Source organism: Sciurus vulgaris (genome assembly GCF_902686455.1).
Source record: "Sciurus vulgaris genome assembly, chromosome: 3".
In the NCBI taxonomy this organism is placed as follows: Eukaryota; Metazoa; Chordata; class Mammalia; order Rodentia; family Sciuridae; genus Sciurus; species Sciurus vulgaris.
Genome location: NC_136463.1, coordinates 67939372 through 67963150, shown reverse-complemented (window position 1 = coordinate 67963150; position 23779 = coordinate 67939372). Strand labels below are relative to the sequence as shown.

Below are 23779 nucleotides of genomic sequence, written 5' to 3'. Positions count from 1 at the left end.
ATCTGCTGAATTTGTGTGGGCATCACACAAAGGCACCACAAACTGGAGGTCAAAACCAAAATTAACTATAACCCCCCCAGACATTTTCACTACTATGACTTCGTTCCATCATATACAGTCACTGCAACTGAAAAGCTATAATATTCATGCTCCATTAGAACAAAAAATTCACTTACAAAACTCATTTGATTTTAAAATTCTAATTTTTCTCTTTTATTCAGCGAAGGAAATAGTTCGTTCAATAAATTTTAGGTTTTCCTTACCTCTGAATTTTTATCATGCTGATATATTGCTGCAACAACTATACAGAGGAAAAAGTCATGGAAATTTAAGTTTGCCTAAAAGGCTTGTTTTCTAGGATGACAGTCTTCAGCAAAAAAGCAAAAGCTGTCAGCTTGCTTTATTTCACTAGAAAAGAGTACACGTTCATGCAAGCTAATAATTGTTAGAAGGTTGTAAGTACTTTCAATAAATAATTTAAAAATTTGAAATTAAAGACAAGTTTATAATTATATTTTCCTAAAATGAAGATATTAATGTTATTATTTCTAAGTTTATGTATCTTTTACTAACCTCTAGGGATTCTAAGTTATACTATTTTGATACTATTTTTTACTCTGTATAATAGCTATAAAAAAAATTGGGCTTCCTCAATCTGGAGGTAGGTGGCACAGACCCCTCTGAAATAATGAAGTTAGGCATACATAAGATTTTGTGTGATTTCTGGGAGATCATAGACCCCAAGAGGCCCATCTAGTCAAAGAAATCATATAGAGGTTCCCCCCACCTTCTTTTACATAAAGGAGAATCTGGAATCCCAAAAAGTCACTATAAACTTGAGTTGTGCTATAACTTGGGGAAGAGTTTCTGGAGCTAAGGATTTATATAGTTTTAATATTCCTATTCAAAATGCTTAGGAGTGGGGGAGGAGGGTTAGGGAAGAACAGAGGTTCTTTGGATTAGACAGAGGGGAATGGAGGGCAGTAGGTGGGGGGGGGGCAAGAAGGACAGTAGGATGAATTGGACAATATCAACCTATGTGCATATTTGATTACATGACTGGTGTAATTCTACATCATGTACAACCAGAAGAATGAGAAAGTTATACTCCATTTATGTATGATATGTCAAAATGCATTCTACTATTATGTATAACTAATTTGAACAAACCAAACCAAATCAAAATGCTTAGAACCAGAGTGTTTTCAGATTTCAATTTTTCTGGATTTAGGAATATTTGCATGGACTTCACCACGTGAAACATCTCAAATTAGAAAATCTGAAGTCTAGAATGCTCTGAAATATGAAATGTTATGAGTGAGGGACATGGCATTCAAAAAGATTCAGATTTTGGACTTCAGATTTTCAGATTAGTGGTGTTCAACTTCCATCTGTAAAAATCCTGACAGTGCCAAGGTACTTGAGACAAAGAATTATCCTAAGACAAGGAAAGGGAAGAAAAAGGAGACGGGGTACAGAGAAACCTTGGCAGGGAGGGAAAAGAAAGGAAGGAGAAAAACACTATTTTCTAAGCACAAACTATTTGCTAGGTGTCATACTATACTACCACACATAGTACTTATTAAACTTCTGTGGGTACATAAGAAATGCACTGCTACTTCTATTTTACAGGTGAGGAAACGAGAACTCAGGGAACCTAAGTACCTTGCCCCAAATCATGTACACCAAGAAAGAAACAGATCTAGATTTAAACCAAAATCTACTGACTATCCAGGCCATATTTTTTCCATATTCATGTTCAAATTATCAAGCCTGAACAGAAAACATCATAATGTGCTCAGATGACAAGTATATTTGTCTTATGGTTTCTTTCAAGAAGCCTACTAAAATGAGATATGCAGAAAGTATGCAATAATGTTTGTCTTCAAGTTACTGAACATTAGGACTTCCTTTGTCAAATAATGATAATCTGACTTGACAATTAAGAAACTTAATAATGATATGCTTTTAAATACAGGGAAAACTTAAGAGGACTCAGAGGAGGTGAAACAACTGAGTAGTAGACTTTTTTAAAAAAGACGTTTTCTTAAAAAAAAAAAAAAAGTGCTATGTTGTCTATTTTAGAGGAAAGTTTCCTGGAGAAAGAACATAAACTGGTTTAGAATGAATCACCCTATTCAGAATTCCACATTTCATGTGAATACCCCCACAACTTGATGAGGTCACACTGGTTAACCAACACAGCATACCTTCCAATTTACAGTATTAAGAAAGACGGTGTCTTAAAGGCTTATTAAGTGCTCTCATTTTAAAAGCAACAAACCCTGAATAAAGCTGAAGTAAATTTTTAATCAAACTTACCGTAAACTAGGATCAGAACTGCCTAAATTAAGTAATGCAATATTGAGCAGTGTCCCAGGGACATCTTTTGGTCGAATCTTGGTGTGCTGGGGGATGGAGTCAGGCTGTGACAACTCCCAGCGGGTCCGGATATGAATGATAGATTGAACAATGGCTTCACACTCCTGGTGCATGAAGGTGAGAGGTGTTCCCTGATTTGCAATGGTTAAGGTGAACTGGTTCTCATCCACTAGGCAAATTTCTTCAATTTCCGAGGCATAATAGATATCATTTAGAAAGACTGATTGCCCTAGGACTTTTGTTCTCTCTGCTGAGGTTACTTGAACAGCAGTAGAACCAACCTGGAAAATGGTGGTAAGTCGATAAAGTGGAAAATAATTAAATTCCATTATAAAGAATTCTAAGAGGCTCCAAAAACCAATCAACCCACCTACCCACCGTTATTTGCCATTTAAGGAGAAGTTACTATAGTATATATTCAAATACTTTAATTATTGTGATAAATACTCAAACTGAAAACATCAGAAAAAAATTAATTTGGCTTAAAAAAAAAAAAGTTGAGAATCCTATACACAAATGCTGATTTTATCCTGGAGATTCATGCTTTTCACTCTGCAAAAATTATGTACTAATCAGAAGAAACCTCACTAAGTGATTTCCATTTTCCACACATTCTTACTATTTGATTGACAGATAGCAAACTATCCATTCTACAGCACTCTTCTGCTTCCAACCCAATCTAGACTTAAGCATTCACCTCTCTTGTCTTCTGCAGAACCTCTTAGAGATAGAAATCTTAGTCTTCTTAATCTGGACTTACTTGAGATCTGACATGCTACTATAAGGATACTTAGGCCAGGATATAGTCTGGTTAGGCAAGAAAGGCAATGAATCAATCACAAACACAGAATGAAACTTACCTTAATAGAAACTTTGGTGTCTTTGTGAGCTAGCTTGAGAGCATTATGGAATACCTTGAGATCCTCTTCCAAAGCCAAGGTGGCAGCAGGTAGTTTTTGTTGTTCATGCTCTATGTGTTCAGCCAGTTTCCCAGGACAGTCTATGAAAATGAGTCTTTTGCTGCCTTTGAGACCAGTCAGCAGCCGCTCATGATACTTGGTGTACTCTCTGACCCAGGAGTTACAGTTATAGATATAGACTGCAGAGACATTATCATAAGCAAAGCCAGGAAAAACAACAAACCACTTGGAGAGAAAGTCTGTTTTAAAGCGATTGCTAGGCCCAGTATGGGTAAGGTCCACTACAATTTCATATGGCTTTGCATAATATGGCTTTAAAGTTAGTAAGACATGGTATATCAGCAAATCACCATTGATTTGACCAGTTTTGAACCTAAGAAAGATGATAAAAAAGGATAAAGGTTATTAAAGTTTTGAATAAATATACAGATGCTACTAATCTATTTTCTTTATTCTGGATTAGTTTTCTACAGACAACAGTAACAGAAAACCATTATTCGAAGTCTAGATATATATTTTAAGTCAGTTGTTTTACCAACAAGGCTAAAGTAAAAGTAAAGAGACAAATTTCCAGTTCAAATATTTTGAATAATATTTTGCCCGTTAGTCAAGAAAGGAGGAAGACAGTGGTCACTGGCTTGTTGCTTCTGGGTCCACCAAATTTCTCAGGTAAAAAGTGTGGGTAGGAATGACCTACCTGGGGGTCTGGAGTGAAATGTGATATACTTTATTCAATCCATTTATTTCATCTCAACTAGAGACTAGTCCAGCAATGAACACATGACTCAAATCAGGACAACAAGGCCAGAGGCCCAATTCAGGGACTGACTTAAAATGTTTGGATTTGAGGTCTTTTTCTAAAACATATACCCCAGGGAGCTTCTAGCTCATATGTGAGGTTATAGAGGAAAAACCTGTCTAAAAATGAAGAGAATTAGGTGAGAAACAAAAACTGGGGCCTTGACCACATCATTTGAGTCCTAGATAAAGTCTCCTCTGAGGTCAAATTTATCCCTGAACTCTTCAGCTGTGTGAGCCAAAAAAATACTAATTTTTGATTAAGCCATATAAGGTCATACATTGCTTAAAACCAAAAGAATACTAATTAATATGAGTAGCATGGAGAGAAAGACCTAACAAACATGGTACTGGAATTTCAAATCCAAACAACCTATATTACCTTAGGGCTAATGGTATTAAGTGAGCTACGTTGACTACTGCCATCAGAATCAACTGGGGTGCTTGATAAAATGCCCAGGTCCACTAAATATGAATAAACAATCTTCTTCTCTGATCTTTATATGCACAAACATTTCTGAATCAATATTGAAAATATCAGGGAATTATTCAACTTTTTTTTAATTAAGAAAGGAATGATATGACCAGAGTTATATATAGGACATATGAAGAAGTTGGGGCTAGCAAAAAGGATAGTAATAATGTAGATATGGCTAATAAGTACCTAAAATACTACAGTGACAATAAAAATAGCAAAGAAGAAATCAATTTAAGAAAATGAAGAAAGGACCAACATGATCCAAAGTCTGATCAGGACTGAAACAAAGAACACAAGACAGACTTGCTGTTTACCAAGACTCTGAGATTACAAAGTATGTCACTATCAAGAATAGAAACTAGGAGAGCATGAAAAGGGCAACAACACTTGCAGAAAAAATAAAGACCATTTTAGACTTGTTAAATTTGAGGTGGTGACAGGACATGTGAGGAGAATGTACATGTGTACATACATACTATATCACACAAAGGCATTTTCTGTCCCACATAATCTACGTTTATTAGATATTTTCTTAAATCATTGTTACAGTTCCAAATTTGGAATGTTGAATATGTGTATCATTGTTTCTATAATCTAAAAAATACCAAAGACTCTAAACTCAGGTTTTTAAACCTGTCTGTGGTATATAAATAAAAAATTTGGAGAAGACAGATTTGATGGTGCACACCTGTACTCCCAGCAATGCAGGAGGATCACAAGTTCAAGGCCAACCTTAGCAACTTAGTGAGACTCTATCTCGAAATAAAAGTTAAAAAAAGGCTGAGAATGTGGCTCAGTGATTAAGTGCCACTGAGTTCAGTCCCTAGTGTCCCTGTTCCCCACAAAAAAAGCCATCTTATAAATTCTATTGAATATTATTAACATCACTGAAAAGCATATAGTAGGCATATATAATGAGCAAAAGAGCCAAAGGCAATACGTGGAAAACCCTCCCTGTTCTAGGGGCGGGATTTGTTCCACAAAGCTTCCTGTTATACTACTGGCCAGCTAGACAAGTTGGAGGTTTTTTTCTTTTTTCTTTTTCCCTCTGTGACATGTTGCTTGAGTTGCAGCAGAAAGGAAATGTGTCATCTGTGGTTTGGTTTTAAAAGTGGAAAGCTAGCTGTACATATCCTTTTTTTTTTTTTTTAACTGCAGATTTACTTAAGTTTTGTATTCTCCAAGTCTATTCTACTTTAAATAAGAAAAGAAGACAAGAAAAGAAGTGGTTTATTAAAATCACGTTATAATCAGATTTGACCAAGCATTTTGTAAGGTAGGTCATATGTATGGTTTTTATTATGACTTCTCACTTACAACTTTGTTCAGATTAGTATTTGAGGAAGTGCTTTCAAAGAGTAAGAATCTCACTAACAAAGTAGAATCATAAGTGACTGAAAACGTTTGCTGTTTTTTTCTGTTCTATTATGTAAAATCATTTAAATATTATAAAAAGAAATGCAAAGACAATTGTTAACATGAAGTTTTAAATTAAGATTAGGAAGGATCTGGTTCTGGACCCCATGAGTGAATTGAAAAGACTTGTTATTAAAAAAAAAAAGTTTAAAAAGCAATTCTCATTATTGCTGCTTAGGCATTTTATAAAGTTTAATGAAAATAACCAGAGATAAAAAATGATTTGGTAAAACAACCTTGACTATATGGAATAAATTAGAGAGTAGAAACAGTCCTCAATTCTCAGGCATTTGTAAGGGTAAAATAAAGTCTCACTTTGTCATCGGTTTGTTTATTTGGGCATGGCAGTACATCTGGCTGAAGAAAGACAATCAACAGCAGGCCTATTATCTGTCTGGTGGTAAGCACTGCTAAAATGTGTACAAATACTATGAAGCATGCTACATTGTTATGGACTAATGTAACAAGAATAATTTACTTTAAATCATTTTAGAATCTAATGCAGAAGTCCAGTCTAGTATAAAAAGATGGAAACTACTTGCTAACTCAATTTAAAATATTTCTTTTTTGGGAAAGAATCAAAGTATTCATTTAACTTTAAACTGAAGCTGAACAGTAATATAGTCAGTGCACTGCATCTTTAACTGTCTATTAAATATCATGATCCAAAAAGTAATCTTGATCCTAGAGTATTTAGTAAAGTTTTTTTTCCCTCTCTACTATCAATATGAAATATTTCTTCAGGTTAGTTTCCAAATTAACCTTGCTTATTTTATGCTATTTTTATTTATGTAATTCAACATATCAGATTTGTTATTCTCCATTTCTGTATTTCAATACTATACAAATGTTATCTAATGACATTAAAGTTACTACTTATAAAACATTAATGCTCAAAAGCATGACTAGTGGAGTAGCATCTGTGTCCTTTGGGAGTGAGTTAGAGATATAGAGTCTCAGGCACCATCCTAGACCTGCTGAATTAGAATCTGCATTAGAAAAAAAAAAAAAAAAAAAAAAAGACTAATGCACATTCGAGTTTAAAAATAATTTATAAAAAATATACAGGATTCTTTCACCCCCTTCCCCCCAGTGCTGGAAATCAAACCTAGGACCTCACATGCCAAGACCAGTTCTCTACCATTGAGCTACATCCCCAGCCTTATTACACAAGGTTCTTAACCAGACAATTACATTTAGTACGTCTCAGAACAATCTAGTTTTTGCTTTTAGTTTCCTTGAATAAATGCTTACAACAAAATATACTCACAAATATAGTTCAGGACAAAGTGGCATACTATTACAAAAGAGATACCTCATTAATGGTTAGATTTTCTGCTAGGTTAGTAGTACCTGGACCAGATAAGGCAGTTCTACTTAAATCTCTGTAATCATATCGTGGATAATAAGAACAAAACATGTCCCCTTATTATATAAACTTCTAGGAAGCTCTGAGCCACTGAATCTCAATTTATTATTATTATTTTTTTGGTGTTGGGAATTAAATTTAAGGTCTTAACTATTAGAAGTGCTCTACCAGAGCTACACCCCCAGGCATTGAATCTCAGGTGCTTCAATTATATGTTGGATGCTTACAATCTGTCACTTCATTCTAAGTCTCTAGGATCCTGATGATACATTCCTTCCCATTTTATCATACAATTTTGTTTTTAGAATTATGCCAAAATCAGAAAAGAATACGAGTTACAAAATGGTGGAAAAGAGTCAACTTCTGTTGAACTACTGAGATTATTCAGAAGAAATCTTTTTTTCTCCTTTCTTTCTTCTTGTTATACCAGACTTTAAGGTTGAGAAAACAAGTATGCCCTTGCTTATTGCAAGAGAGTTGCAATAAGGAACTGGGGATGTAATTCAATGGTAGGGCACTTGCCTAGCATGTGTACAACACTGGATTCAATCCCTAGTACCAGTAAACAAAGTCACATTAAGTTAGGGGATATATAGGTAAAAACAGAGGATCATCACCTTCATTGCTTTTGTAAATACTGGGAAAAAATTTCTAAGTACCTCTTTATTCTAAGCATCAAGATAAGCACTGCACAAAGAAAAACAAAAAACACCTTGAATTCCTATTTGTAGTCCATTTTCTTTTAATTTCTATCAATTTCTCACCCTCCCCTCTAAAACACCACACAACAAAACAAAACAAACAAAACAAAAAACCTTGCCTTTTGTTTTCATAAGTAAAACAAAATTTTAAAGGCCAAATTCTTCTTTACTACAAAGATAGGTCACATTTTAGTTGGAGGGTGGGGAGTTTTAGCAAGAATGATCCTTAAATGGTTTTCTTTTTAAAATGAGGAATCAAAAAAGTAGAAGCAGAAGTATCTAACTCAAAGCTGAAGTCTAGCAAGTTTAAAAGGGAAAAAATATGAAAAGTCACAGTATTCATTTAAAAATGATCAAAAATATTTGTAATGCTAGTTTATGCATCTAAAAGTACAGTAGACATTAAAATGCTTCTTTATACATAATCTAAGAAAATTCAGTTGAGAAGGAATTCAATAGCAAATGTTAAAAGCATAAGCTGGTAGTTTACTTTTAACAATTGAACTGTTTGTCTTTTAACAACAGTCACCAAAACTAAGGAACTATTATTCACAAATTAACAAATGGTATTGATGTCCCAACAGATCACCAGTATACTCATGGAAATGGAACACACAGGACATTACCTGCGTCTTGCCTTTCTGATGATGACAACTTTTCTTTTGTCTTCTGGAACAAAAGCAAATTATACGCATCTGTGGGCTAACAATACTACTGCCTGGGATTCAGTTATTCAAAACACCACAGGCAGATACCAAAATGAAAACACTGACACAATCCCTTTGACTCCTGAAGTGGATTACAAAATCAATTCTACAAACAAGCCTGAAAGAGCAACATCATATAACATCATATCTTTATCTCCTAAATCTGAGCAGGAGCTCTATAAGCCTTCTGTTGCCGGGAAGAGTTCTCCAACAGCAGAAAACATTGAAAACACAAGCAAAAGTCATGGTGAAATTTTTAAAAAGGATGTCTGTGAGGAAAACAACAACATGACTATGCTTATTTGCTTAATTATAATTGCAGTGCTTTTTCTTATCTGTACCCTTCTATTTCTATCAACTGTAGTTCTGGCAAACAAAGTTTCATCTCTCAGACGATCAAAACAAGCAGGCAAGCGTCAGCCTAGAAGCAATGGTGACTTTCTGGCAAGCAGTGGACTATGGCCTGCTGAATCAGACACTTGGAAAAGAGCAAAGCAGCTCACAGGGCCCAACCTCATGATGCAATCTACTGGAATGCTCACAGCTACAAGGGAGAGAAAAGATGAAGAAGTAACAAAAAGTTACTAACAGATGCTTTAGAGAAGAAAAATGACTGCAAAGTAGAGATGAGAAAGGTTATGGAATAAAAAAGGAAGTCAGTTTGGTATTTAATGCCAAAGTGTTGGACAGATGATCTAAAATAATGACATGTAATTTAGCATTAGACACATGAGAAAGGGAGATTATAACTGCTTACTTAATTACTGAAACTGTGTGATACTGTTTGACACTGAATATTTTTAAAAAGAAAATAAACCACCAAGCATTTGGGTAAGGTTTTAAAACTATAGTGGAGAAAAAGAAAGGATAATTAAATATTCTCTATTCAGCAATAGTAGTTAGATAATCTTTGTTTGAATGTGACTGAACTCTGAAGTAGTTTTAGTATGTCCTTAGAGTCAAATATATACTTCAATATCTAACAGAAGTCAAATTACTAATGTGTAGATTTGAACTGCATAACATAATGGTACCTTTGCTGGATGTGACAGAATCCATATCAGCTCCTAAGTCAACAACAATTAATTTTAGGTTACATGCTTTCATCTTTACATATGGTACGCATAAGAAAGAGCATTTTTTTTACTATAAATATTAAATTAAAACTTAGTTTTGTATAATAAAACTCATTAGAAGAAAACTGACCACATATATTTGCATTTTGTCTTAGAACACATTGTAAAGGTCAATGAGAAGTACAGCACAACTAAAGCAGATAAGAGTTATAGTCACATCAGAAGGCTAAGATAAAGTATATCTTTCTGTTTAAGAGTAACATTCATCTTTTTATAAATACTGCTTGATGGAGTATTAATATTAATATTTGGGCTGGGCATGATGGTGCATGCCTACAATTCCAGCTACTCAACAGACTAAGACAGGAGGATTGCAATTCAAGATCAGCTGGGGTAATTTAATGAACTGTCTCAAAATTAATAAAATAGGCTGGGGATATAGCTCAGGGTAGAATGCTCTTGGGTTTGATGCCCAGTACTGCAAAAAAAAATTAATTTTTGTACTTCAAGAATGTGAAGTGGCTTAATAAAAAAACAATTTTATTTTTCACTATATAATATTTTCAGGTTGGAAAACAGGATATTTTAGGTAATTGCTTAACCTTTGAAGAAATTGGCTTCAAGTAAAACCATGACTTACATTCAAGTCAAGATTTCCATTTTCAATTAAATATATTATAAAAGTTGGTTTGAAAAACTTTTTAATATCTGTTGAAACTGACAGAGGACATATTAATTAGAGACTGGGCTGTAATGTTTTTAAAAAATCTCATCCCTTAGTGAGCATTCCATATTACTTTGTGTAATATGCTAGTCATTTAGGAAAAGATTTTATGTATTTTTTCAAATGTGACCATCATTTTAATCTCCCTTCTTGATGAGATTCTCACCTTGGCTACCAATCAGAACCACACAAAGAGTTTTTAAAAAACAACAAGACCTAATTCTTTTGTACACCTTCTGATTCAATTAGAATGGGGTAAGTTCTAGGAACTGGTAGTTTTTATGGAACTCCCTAGTTGGTACTACTTTTGGCCATCAAATTCACTTTTTACAAGTTCTATGACCTTGAACATCTAAGCTATATCTTAAAATGAGGTGGGGGGAAGCATCAATTTTATTATCAATTTGTAAAAAAAGAAACTATCCCCTAAACAGTAAATCATAATTGTATCATTCCAGATAAAGCTAAATGTCAAAGTAAAAAGAAATATATGAGAAAAGCCAATGCTGTGATATCATGTTATCTTTTGAGTGATAAAATGTCCCAGCTTAGAAATGACTCTGGGCAGCACTCCCATTTTATGCACATTAAATGTCTGAAACTGAACACCAGAACACATGAGATAACACAAAGTTCTCCTTGAATCAAGTGTCTTAAATAAATACCTGTCAGAGGAAATTAAAGCAAAACAGTATCTACAAAAATAAAAAATTAACTAGGAAACTTCTTTCATATTCAACATACTGGTCAAATGTTTTCTCAAAGAGCAGAAAGCTTTTATATACTTCAGGAATATTTAAAATTGATCATTCACTGCCTTAGCTATTAAACACACATCCTCAGAATGATATCATTCAATGATAGTTCATGAATAAACAGAAGGAATTCCTTTCCAAACCTGACAGACACTTAAAGATGGTAGGTAAGATCTCTTTCACTTCAAATTTTTTAAGTAATTTTTGAACAAAAATACTTTCATTTTCTACCCCTACATATTATGGTTCACCAGTTTAATTCAGGGATTTTTAAAATAGTGAGGCAAAAATATGTAACATTTTAATTTTGTTATGCTACTCTTTTTGAATGAAGTTGTAAGTACCTTAAACTAGGTCATAATAATCTGTGTTCTTCTAAGTGATCGGGGAAGTAGTACACGAGTTGATATTGACCTACCTACTATAATACATGCTATGCAAGGCACTCATACATTTATTTAATCTCATAGTAAATCAGGGATTACAATCTCCATTTTTCAGATGAAGAAGACACAAGAAGGTAGCTTGCCCAAAGAAATTTTCATTCAGGCAGATTTTTCATTATATTTTGCCTACTTAATTTCTTATTTTAAAAAGTACATGGTACGGGAGATGTAGCTTAGTGGTAGAGCACTTGCCCATCACTCACGAGTCCCTGAGTTCAATCCCTAGCACAGCAAAAAATAAAATAAAGCATTTGGTGAGAATAATTTACTCTCTTACTTGGGCTTTCTTTTGCCTATATTATGAATGAGGAAATAACATTACCAGTCACAGTTATCTACTGTGTGTGAAGCATTTATAAATGTTATTTAATCTTCACAATACCCCAGTATGAGAAATATTCGTTCAGAGGAGAAAATGTTTACTCAAAAGTACAATGACTTCCCTAGGTCATATAGGTAAATAGAACACAACATACTTACTTCTTACTAGAAGAATCTAACTATGGGTAATACCCATCTGGCAGCTTTTCTTTAGAATATATAATTTTCTCTTCAGGGCTCTACTCTAAGTATTTAAATTATATAACTACATTACTAGAGCATCTCAAATGTTTACTTAAAAACATTAATTAAAAGAATTCAAATCATATAGCTCCAAATTGTGTTTCAAAATAAGTTCTGTTACACTAGTACATTTCTTAGTCATTTTGAGGTTTACTGCACTTCCGGCAAGAGCTACTGATAAACTTCCTCTGTTTTGCAGAAACCATTTTAGTGGCTAGAGGACCATTTTTAATCTGAGGTGAACCACCCCTTTTGCTTTCTTGGCCAAATCACCAACATGTCCTATTAGAACAACAATTTAGCACTCTACAAAAGAAGTTAACAGGTAAGAAAATTCTTACATGGGCGATTTGCTTTTATCTTTGCTTTATACAATTAAAAAAAAAAAAACTAAGATATCACTAGTATGTAAAACTTCAATTCAACTCTATAGTTTATAGATGTCTGTAATAGATTTTTGTGGGTTTACTGAATGGAATTAAAAAACACTCAAGTATTGAGCTTGCCTTGGAGAAAGATTTTTCATCTAGGTTTTTATAATTACAAGTCCTTTGACTTTGACTTAATCAAAATGTTTGTCAACCTTAGTTTTGTAATGAAAAGAAATAAATATAGCCATGGAAGATAAATCTAAGGGTGACAAATAAAACTAGATTCTATGAGCTATGACCAAAATAATGTTAAAAACTCTAGGGGCTGGGGATGTAGATCAGTAGTTCAGTGACTATCTAACATAAAGTCCTGGCTTTGATCCCCAGGATCACACACACATATAAACATAATATTCTAATTTGATTTCTACAAAATTTTCCTATCCATAATATAATCTATAGATTTAAATTATTTTTATTTTTTAATCCTCTTTAGATTGCATAATAAGAATGGTCACCTTCATTTAATTTAAAAAGAAGTAAAAAGAAAGATGTACTCGATTACCATTTTTTATAGAAATAGAATTTTCTCTTCAAGTAATAATGAAAATACTATAATTCATTTTAAAAGCTCCCTAAGACAAAAATGCTCTGATAAAATATGTATGCATATATTTATATCATCTGCATGTTTATGTCACATATTCTTATTTGAGACTTTATTAATAAAGAGTATAAGATACAGAAAAAAAATAAACAACAGAAAATTGTTAATGCATACAAAAGATGTTTACATTGTGAGTAAACTGGGCAATTACAAAGTAATTTGTCCTCTAAATAAGAATTGTAAGAAGTTACACAAATCTGCAATTTCAAGGAATAATAAATTCACAGGGGTTATATCCTATTTCAACATTTCATAAACACTTTCTCTTATAGTAATACACTTTGGATTTCTTCTAAGCAACTATTACAGAAGCTAGAAAAAGAAAAAAATTTTTAAAGACTTGCCTAAAAAAAGGAGTAGTCCCTAATTCAATGCTTAAAAGCATCTGTTTTTCAACTAATTCCTACATAATTCTACTTAGAAGTAAATTGTCAATTCTGAGTAAGTTTGAATAATATATCTAATACCTTTCAATAACTAATCTTTAAGAAAGCACCACAGATTTTAGTAAACTTACTAAATAGGATGACTGATAGGATGACCATTCAAAACTACCATTGCTGTTTCCATAGACTTGCAGGACTAAAATGGGTTTTCTTGTAGTTCTTTTCCTACTCTTTATGCAAGCCTGTCTCCAACAGTTGCTTACATATCGATTCCCAGAGAGCTTATATCTTTTTCCTTCATAAAACATTTATAATTTTGCTATGAAAGGCTGCACAGCATGTAATAGAAGGAAAGGGCTCTGGTACACATTGACATGGTTTATTAGTGCCACTACTTAGAGCTGTGACACTTTGCCTATATATATAACTTCTCTATAAGCTGAAAATACTCCCCTCTGGCTCATTAAAATAGAATGGTCCTAGCATTTTATGGGTGCTCTGTAAATGATACTTATTACTAATGATAAAACATGGCCCTCAAATACTATCTTCTGTAATTCAAGATCAATTTTATTTTCTGCTCTTCCTTAAGATACAGAATTACTCTTTTCTTCCTTTTATGGTTTTAAAACTTCTCTAGTTGGAAATACTACTACTACTAAATTTGAATCAAATATATTTGAACTATTAACTTTTATTATATCAAAGCAACTGGAATACAGATACAATTTTTAAAAAATATCTTCTTAGTTGTAGATGGACACAATACCTATATTTTATTTATTTAACCTTATGTGGTGCTGAGGATCGAATCCAGTGCCTCACATGTGCCAGGCAAGTGCTCTACCACTGAACCACAACCTCAGCCCAAGATATGATTTTTGATATAGCCATCTACCCTTGCCTTTTTGCCTAGGATATGTTCTCCAAATCTTGATTCCCTTTAAAAGAGTATTTCTTTCTTTCTTTTTTTTTTTTCGTGGGGGGTACTGTGGATTGAACTCAGGGGCACTCAACCCCTGAGCCACATCCCCAGCCCTATTTTGTATTTTATTTAGAGGCAGGGTCTCACTGACTTGCTTGGTGCCTCACTTTTGCTGAGGCTGGCTTTGAACTTGCCATCCTCCTGCCTCAGTCTCCCAAGATGCTGGGATTACAGGTGTGCATCGCCGTGCCCAGGTAAAAGACAATTTCTCTTATCATATCCAACTTAACATCATCAATTTCAAATATTGGACCCTTTATGTACTTGTGCATTATAGTCACAAGAATGTATCTAATACATGGGGTTCCTGTTTCACTATAACTGCCTTTAACATGCTTACTGATTTAAACCTCAAAATGCCAGACTAAAATAATGAATAAATACTTTCACATGAAGATGACAAATTTAAGATTTTCCTAAGCAGGAGATTTCTAGAAAAAATCCTACACAGAATGGGCACAGGTTCTTGGAAGTAATTAGCAGGTATATATCTGGATAGTGTGTGTGTGGGGGGGAAACCCTAAAGATCCTTAAGCAGACAGGAGAGTGTGAAATGAAACCTAAGTGAGCCCGAGAGAATGATTCATTAAAGTCCTCTATCTTGGACAGACAGCTCCTTTTTGCTGGTTCCTGTACCCACAAACAGACCAGTGACAGGGAATAGCACTTTGTAGTTGCTTCTTTCAATCTTCTCCTCCAAGTTCATTTAATTCACTTCTTTGATAACTTCTTGCTAATTACATAACCAATATTTTTTTAGTTGTTTACTAACTTTTCTTTGCTGCTTCCTGTAATTTTTGTTTCATTTTTCTCATTATTTGTATTTCTTTGCATCCTCTTTTCATCTTCTTCTAAATTTTCTTTTTAATTTCTCTGGCCCCCTATTGTTCTTTCTACTACCTTCTTCCCCTGCAGAAACAATGCACTTCACATACATACCACCTACATACTAAAAGCATGTATGTTAAATAATTTTCTGTACTCACAACACTACTTTTATTACATCTTGAAAAAAATCCATTTTTTTCACCAGTCTACTTAGTCTTCTTTTAAGTCTTACTCCTCTGGACTATTCTAAATCGTTGTAGTAGGGTTCTAACAGACTCCAGTACTCTCATCCTAGAAGGGTGAAAAATAAACTAAGGAGTGGGAAAAAGTGGAAGGAGATGTAAAAAATGGAATTTGGTTTTAATATTGCTGTAACCCTTAAATGACAAGTGAAAATGTCACACTGGGTTCTACTAACTTCCTATTGATATAAGAGGATATGATCCTACCACAATTGATCTTACAAACTCCACTGAGTTTATTTATGTTCCTGTTTGGGCTCTTTCCTCCTCTACTGCCTTTTTCAGCTAACTAAAAAGAGGAACCATATGGTTGCTTTATTTTAAGCAAAGTCACAAAGGAGGAAATATTTCTGGCTGAAGACAACTCATGGCCTATATGTTCTGTTCCTTTGGAAAACATTTTCTAGAAAAATTTAAAAAATGAAACCCCAAGGAACAACATTTTCTAATAAACTTTTCTTTGAGTCTGTAAGAACAGCAGGTTGGAATTGCATGGATGATAATCTTCTAGAGATGACTCAAATCCTAAAGTCTGTGCTAAGTTTCAAATTTTTCCCTTTTAAACATTTTCTAAAATGGACAAAAAACAGAATTTACTGACTTAATAGTTAAACCTTCTCTGTTATATTCTGGTAGCAGTTTTTTGTTTTGTTTTGTTTTTGAGTACTGGGGACTAAACCCAGGGGCACTTTACCACATAGCTACATTTCCAGCCCTTTTAATTTTTAATTTTTTTTTTTTTTTTAATTTTGAGGCAGGGCCTCACTAAATTGCTGAAAGTCTTGCTAAATTGCTGAGGTTGGCCTCAAACTTGCAACCCTCCTACCTTAGCCTCTCAAGTCACAGGGATTACAGGCATGTGCTACCATGCCCAGCCTAATAGAAGTCTTCAGAAAAAGTGAAATGGAAAGGAACCAAGAAGTCCAATATAGGTTACATGTTTCCAGAACTCCTAATGTATAAGGTATTATGCTGCATAGGAATCAAAATACAAAAACACAAGACAGTGTAGGGCATTAGAAAGAATATAAGCTTTGAACAATAAAGCAATAAAAAAAAAAAAAAAACTAAGAGCATAATGTCAGGATGCCAAGAAAATAAAGTATACTGAATTTGTGAAAGGAAGGAAGGAAAGAAGAAAAGAAAAATAGAAAACCTTTGGAATCAGATGGTCCTGGGCACAAATTCCCAGTCATTAATAGTGATATAACACTCAGCAAACTGCTTAACTCACTTGAATCTCTTTTTTTTTTTGTATATCAAGAGCCATTCCTCATAAAGCCATTTAAAGATTAAGTAAAATAAATATGTAAAACACCAGGAATGGTACAACACAGTTATTCTAGATAAGTATTTTTCTTTTTTGTTTCATTCTGCCTTCTTCAAAGTTCTTTATAATCTTGTTTGAGCAAATAATAAAAACAAAACATGAGAAGCTAAGTAATAAAAAAAAAACACAATTACTTGAGAAATTAGAAGTATGAGTGAGGTAAACACATGAAGAATTATCTAAAGAACTATACAGTAAGAACTGGGTAGATTCAAGGAATGGTTGATCTCTTTGGTCTGTGGTCAGTCACAGAGAACTTGGTTCAAGAAGGGGAATTTAAACTGAAGTCTGCAAGATGAAGACAGGTTCAGATATGCAGTCTGAAGGGGGAAAGAGAAAACACATTCTAACAGGGTAAAAAACAGCATAATTACAGTGTTTGTTTAGAGAGAAAGGTATGTGTTTACAAAGTATGTAAGGAAGAGAACTCAGTTTAGAAGTTTTATCTTGACAGAAATGGGGAACCCCCAAGCAAAGGAGTAGTAACCTGATTCTGAATGCTTTTAAGAGCAATTCATCAGTAGTGGGCAGGAGAGGTGAAAGAACCATTTTAAAATTTAGGCTTGAAGCATTAAAGAGAGAGAGACAGAGAGAGAATATAAAAGGAAAGACAAAATGGGGAAAAAATTTTAGGTCTTTTCTTCTAAAATAGGGTCATTTATCATCACTGCACATCAGTTGGTGGAAGGATAAACAATGAAAACTACTCAAGTATGATGAAAAGGCTGCTTTCAAAGTCTTTCACTGTACCTTGAAACAGCATCAAGTCTCTCTTAGAAAGACTTGCTATGAATCACAGAAAAAATAATTTCTTATTATGTATATCAGGATCTAACACTGAAATTTTCCTTTCCTGAAGGTTAAGAAATAGCTGATAGTTACCATTGTGTTTGATGATTATACTCAGATCTGGAAGGTGTTTTCCTATTTTGCTTCTTACTCTAGAGATAAGGCAACTGACAACAGGACAGATTAAGTAACTAGTGCTCATGGTTAGATATGAAGTTAGGAGGCAGAGATAGAACTGGAACTTAATTCTTAAAGTTTTAGTGTTACCATCTCTCACAAAAGGCTCTACCTGCCAAATTTACACATGTGCCTTCTTTTCCCATGCCCCTATATTCTTCCTGGGTGGAATACATACTTGCTTAATTAGTTCTCACAGGTCTTTTATGATTCAATTCCAGTTTTACTCCTCAGGGAAACCTTCCTGAAGCCCTCCCAGACTAAATTAGTTCCTCTGTGCAATTCCTAAATAGTTTTGTGAGAAAATTTGTTAAATTACTGTCATTATTTTTTTACCTGTTTGGCTACCACAAGAAAAGAATCTGGAACACCTGAAAGGCAGGGATTTTTTTTTTTTTTTGTACTGGGGATTGAACTCAGAGGTGGGTTAATCCACTGAGCCACATCCCCAACCCTTTTTTTATACTTTAATGAGAGACAGTATCTTGCTCAGTTGCTTAGGGTATCGATAAGTTGCTGAGGCTGGCTGTGAACTTGCCATCCTCCTGCCTCAGTCTCCTGAGCTGGCGGGATTACAGACATGCATTACTGTGCCCGGCAACTTCTTTTTAAAAATATCCTAAACCTAGAACAGGACCTGACACTAATATGGTGTTTTGTTATACACAAATGAAAATAGCAGCAGGCTTATTTGACAACATGGAGAAGACTGACTTAACCAGGTTTGGAGAACTCTTTAGGATACTGAGCCTATGACTCTGAGTTGGATCTTCTTTTAAAAATATGAATTTTAAAAAAAAGGTTTTTTTTTAGTTGTAGATGGATACCATACCTTTGTTTTTATTTAGTTTTTTATGTGGTGCTGGGGATCAAACCCAGTGCTTCATGCATGATAGCCAAATGCTCTATCATAGCCCCAGCCCAAAAATGGAATTCTTAACATAAGGATGCATGCTAGACACTGAGGATGCCACAAAAATTACTAACTAATACAATGAACTTAGCTGATAAGAACCTTAGTAATATGATTAACCAAAAAAAAAAAGATTTTGTGCATGCATGTAATCCCAGTGGCTCAGGAGGCTTAGGCAGGAGGATCATGACTTCAAAGCCAGCCTCAGCAATTTATTGAGGCCCTAAGAAACTCAGTGAGACTCTGTCTCTAAATACAATATAAAAAAGGGCTGGGGATGTGGCTCAGTATTTAAACCTCACTGGGTTCAATCCATGGTATCCACCCCCCACCAAAAGGGAAAAAAAAAAAAAAAAAGGAGTATGTGAGAGTTCTCTGCAACAGCATTGAAATAAAGATGAATTACATTTTAAATATGTTCAATTTGCTGAGAATGTAATACATACAATGGAATGTTCACAGGTTTGAGGGTTATGACATAAAGATAAGATTTGAAATCTTATAAAATCAGGAATAAAGAAAAGTAGATAAGGATGAGATGTGAATATCAAGTATCTACATTTAGGAGACAGGAGAAAAAGAAGAGCTAATGAAAGTGACATAAAAGGAAGGAAGAGGGCTAGGGTTGTGGCTCAGTGTAGAGCACTTGCCTTGCATGTGGGAGGCATGGGGTTCGATTCTCAGCACCGCATACAAAAAAATAAATAAATAAAGGTTCATCAACAACTAAAAGAATTTTTTGTAAATTTAAAAAAGGAAGGAAGACTATTTCAAACAGCTATTCAAATATTAGTGAAGGAATAGTCAGTAGTGGCAAATGTAGGACAATTAAGATAATCAGAATAAGGTAGCAGAAGGTCAATAGTTTTTATACATATAAATTTTAGATGTTGATTGACCTTTATTTTATTCATTTATTTATATGTGGTGCTGAGAACTGAACCCAGTGCCTCACACATGCTAGGCAAGTGCTCCACCACTGAGCCACAACCCTAGCCCCTCAAGAGTGTTCTTCAAGGCAGCAGAATCAACACATTTCTATTAATAGAGGGTGAAAAAAAGGAAAGAGCACTTGGACCCAGCATAATGAGTCTATGCACTTGAGAAGTATGATATGAGATGAAGGAGTATAATGTAAGAAAGCTAGAGGGGCTTCAGGGGCAAATACAGATCTTATACCAGGATTAAAGGAGCTGAGAATGGTAGTGCACACCTAAAATCCCAGGGAGGTTGAGGCTGAAGAACTGTGAGTTCAAGTCTAGTATGGGCAACATAGTGAGACCTCCATTCCAAAGAAAAAAAGAGAGATCACTGCCCTGGAGGTCTAAATGCTGTATGATAAGTTGGAGTATATTCAAGGGCTATTTACACTAGCCCACAGTTTGTCAAGTAAAATTAGAATAATAAATATTAATTGAGTGCCCATCTGCTTTACGCCAGGTATTATAATGTAAAGTCAAATGTAACTAGATAACTTAGACACCAAATGATACCTAATTGTCTTTCTTCTTCTTCTTCTTCTTTTTTAATTATAAAGTCACTGATAAAGAGGAAACCGATCTCAAATGGATTCCAAGTATTTCATCCTAATTTTGGTTTTTGGATACCTGAACAACACATTTTTCTCAGAGACAGAGGCAAGTAAAACAGAAAAGCAATTACAATCTACTTTACTTACATCATCAATGCCATATATCTCAGCTAATTTTCAAAACACAAGAGGGACTCCTTCGGATCAACCAAAACAATTCAACATTTCTTCTGGACAATCAATATCACCTGTCAAAGTCACTGCTGGACAACCAACACCAGCTCTTCATGTCCCTTCTGGAAAACCAATAGCACATACTCCTGCTGGACCACTTGCCTATAACATCACCAGACAACCAATAGCAGTAGCCAGCACTTCATTCTCACGAATAGCACTAGCTGTGTTGACCTCTGCCAGACAACCACCACCTTCTGCCCACACTTCCACCAGACAATCACCAACACCATCACTTTCCTACCCCACCACTCAACAACCGTCATTACCCGTAGACACATCTTCTGGAAAATCAGTGCTACCAACTGTTGGTAATCTGTCCATACAGGCAACACCAACTGTCAAAAATTTACCAAGGATTACACCAGTGTTCATTTTAGAAACTACCACTAACAAAAGAATTTCAAATAAAGTCAATTATAATTCAATAGCTGCTATATTAATCAGTACAATTCTGACTTGTATGTTGGTGGTTATAATCATAATTGTCCTATGGAAATGCTTGAGAAAACCAGTTTTAAATGATGGAAACTGGGCAGGCAGGTCTCCATTTGCTGATGGAGAAACCCCTGACGTATGTATGGATAACATTAGGGAAAATGAAGTATCTACAAAACGTACATCAACTGTTTCACTTATGAACTGGAAACCAAGCAAAAGCACACTTTTAGCAGATGACTTAGAAATTAAGTTGTTTGAATCAAGTGAAAACATTGAAGATGTCAACAACTCCAAAACAGAGAAAATAAAAGATCAAGTAAATGGTACGTCAGAGGACAGTGCTGATGGGTCAACAATTGGTACTGCTGTTTCTTCTTCAGATGATGCAGATCTGCCTCTACCACCTTCACTTCTTGATTTGGAGGGACAGGAGAATAAACAAACTGACAAACCCATAATGACAATGACAACTGATCATGATCCTAATAATTTCCAACCATCTCTGAACAGTCTGAATCAAGCCTCCGAAGATCATAATTCTGAGATCAAACAGTCATATACATCATGCCCTGATTCATTTAACTTGCCTCTGCCACCAGAAGATTTTATAAAAAATCAAGACGATTCCAATAATGAGATCCAGTGTCAGGAGTTTTCTATTTCTCCTGATTCTAATCAAGATCTTAATGATTCCCTGCCACCACCACCTGCAGAATTATTATAAATATTATAACTTGCTATTAGCCAATCTTCTATCTTTAAATGATTCTATCTTTTGTTATTTCTCATGTGATGAAATATATAAAATTATAACTGGTAGCCAATTTTGATTTTTATTCAGGAACTACCAGAAATGTGTTTAAAACCTATGTGTATAAGTGGAATTTTTTTAAAAAATGATAGAATGATGTGTTTATTAGCTATAGTACCTATCATTAAAGTATAGTACATCTTACATGTGGATGGTATATATGTCAATAACTTAAACATTTTGGAAACTAGCTATTGACATATACTTCTTATTACTCAACAGACTTTTTATTTTTTCCTGAGAGCTGTATATAAACTTATCTTGAATAAATAAAGTTGAATCCTTCCATTTCAAAGTTTAGGATGGGAAGGCATAAGTTATGAAGTATACATTCCAAGTTTTAAATTAATACCTCAAGTGTTATATAAATATTCCAACTATTTTTTTTTATTCCAAAATAAATATTATGGGAAGGAAAGACTGAGTTTGAGAATAAAGAAATTTTCCTCGTTGGTCTTATTGGAAATAGTAAAACAAACATATTAAAACATCAAACTGTAGAACTGGCTTGGTGACTTTGCCCTGAAAAAAATGTGAGCATGCACCATGAAATATAGCCATTTTCCCATCATGCTGAGAAAGCGAAACATTTTAAACTAGCTTACTTAGGAAGTTACTTATTGGAGCTGGGGATGCAGCTCAGTGGTAGAGTACTTGCTTATCATGTGCAAAAGCCATGAGTTCAATTCTCAGCACTGGAAAAAAAAAAATAGTCACTTCATCATACACCTTAAGAACTCAAACAAAAGGAAGTGTTAGGAAGAGAGGGAGAGAGGAACCTTCTGTCACTGTACACTGAAACTTCCTTTTTTTTTGTACCAGGGACTGAACCCAGTGGCGCTTAAACCACTAAACCATATCCCCAATGCTTTTTGAGACATGAAAGTTGCTTTTAAACAACCTTTTTAAAATGCAGAATTTCATCTTTTATCCAGTACCTGATAAAATGTGAGGTATCAGAGTAGTGATGGGTCCAATCTTTATCGAAATGAAGGTGAAGAGCAGTTATGTCCTGAACCTATGGAGATGCCAGCCTGTGTTTGCAGAAATGCTTCTTTGCCCAACAAGCACATACTTTTCCTCTTTATCCCCAAATGAACTCCAATGGGAGAGGCTCACTTAGAATGAAATATGGTAGCCTTACTGCTAGCTTAGCCTTGGAGAATCTCTCATAGTTCTGGGATTTTAAGAAAAGAGTACAGTATTTATTGGTAGCACCAGTGTTCAAGAAACTAATAAAGTTCCATCTTTAATAAAAACTAAGACTTTTAGACTTTGGAATTTTATGTACAATGTCCTTATTCCAGGGCATTTCTTACTGATCATTAACACTTTTTATCCAGGAAGCATTCTTCAAGCTACTTACGTTTCCTGAATTAGCATGTTTGTCATCATATTGAATTAGTTCTCTTTTCTATTTAAAAAGTTTCTTTTGTGTGTTTTTCTAACTTTTAGGGCTAATTTACCCAGCAGTTATGGGGAGTCTGAGAATTTCTCAATATTCTTTGGAATTTTAAGTATTTTAGTTGTGGTGAATGAGATATGATGTGTTTATATGTGGTCAAGTCTCTGACATGCCTTGAATCATCATAACCTGTAAATTTCACATATAAGGTAGTTAACCTAAAGGGTTCTTTCCATATGTTTGTTCTTCTCAACACCTTTTTTTTTTGACTGCTTACAGGATGAGAAATATAGGGAAATATCAACTCTTAGATAAAATAGGAGTTGATGACCT

At 34.3% G+C, this 23779-nt stretch overlaps 3 protein-coding genes across 9 annotated transcripts in view; 2 read left to right on the top strand and 1 right to left on the bottom strand.

Annotated features, from left to right (window-relative positions):
• The window catches only part of NF1 (neurofibromin 1), a 257173-nt gene that overhangs the window by 43589 nt on the left and 189805 nt on the right, over positions 1 to 23779 (bottom strand). For all 7 annotated transcript variants that reach the window (XM_079130415.1, XM_079130414.1, XM_079130411.1 and 4 more), the window contains 2 exons: positions 3243 to 3675; positions 2323 to 2663 (listed from right to left, as the gene is read on the bottom strand). In XM_079130415.1, coding sequence (XP_078986541.1) covers positions 2323 to 2663; positions 3243 to 3675 — 774 coding nt within the window. The remainder of the gene's footprint in view (positions 1 to 2322; positions 2664 to 3242; positions 3676 to 23779) is intronic.
• On the top strand, positions 3781 to 10990 carry EVI2A (ecotropic viral integration site 2A). The gene is made up of 2 exons (XM_079130527.1): positions 3781 to 5854; positions 8649 to 10990. The coding sequence occupies exon 2, from the start codon at positions 8664 to 8666 to the stop codon at positions 9357 to 9359; it is 696 nt and encodes a 231-aa protein (XP_078986653.1). The 5' UTR covers positions 3781 to 5854; positions 8649 to 8663; the 3' UTR covers positions 9360 to 10990.
• On the top strand, positions 12445 to 22825 carry EVI2B (ecotropic viral integration site 2B). The gene is made up of 2 exons (XM_079130476.1): positions 12445 to 12661; positions 20562 to 22825. Exon 2 carries the CDS (start codon positions 20590 to 20592, stop codon positions 21952 to 21954), a length of 1365 nt encoding a protein of 454 aa, XP_078986602.1. The 5' UTR covers positions 12445 to 12661; positions 20562 to 20589; the 3' UTR covers positions 21955 to 22825.

Bases quoted from the DNA above. Each gene is read 5' to 3' on its own strand.
- EVI2A (XM_079130527.1), top strand. From the start codon at position 8,664: ATGGAAATGGAACACACAGGACATTACCTGCGTCTTGCCTTTCTGATG.
- EVI2B (XM_079130476.1), top strand. From the start codon at position 20,590: ATGGATTCCAAGTATTTCATCCTAATTTTGGTTTTTGGATACCTGAAC.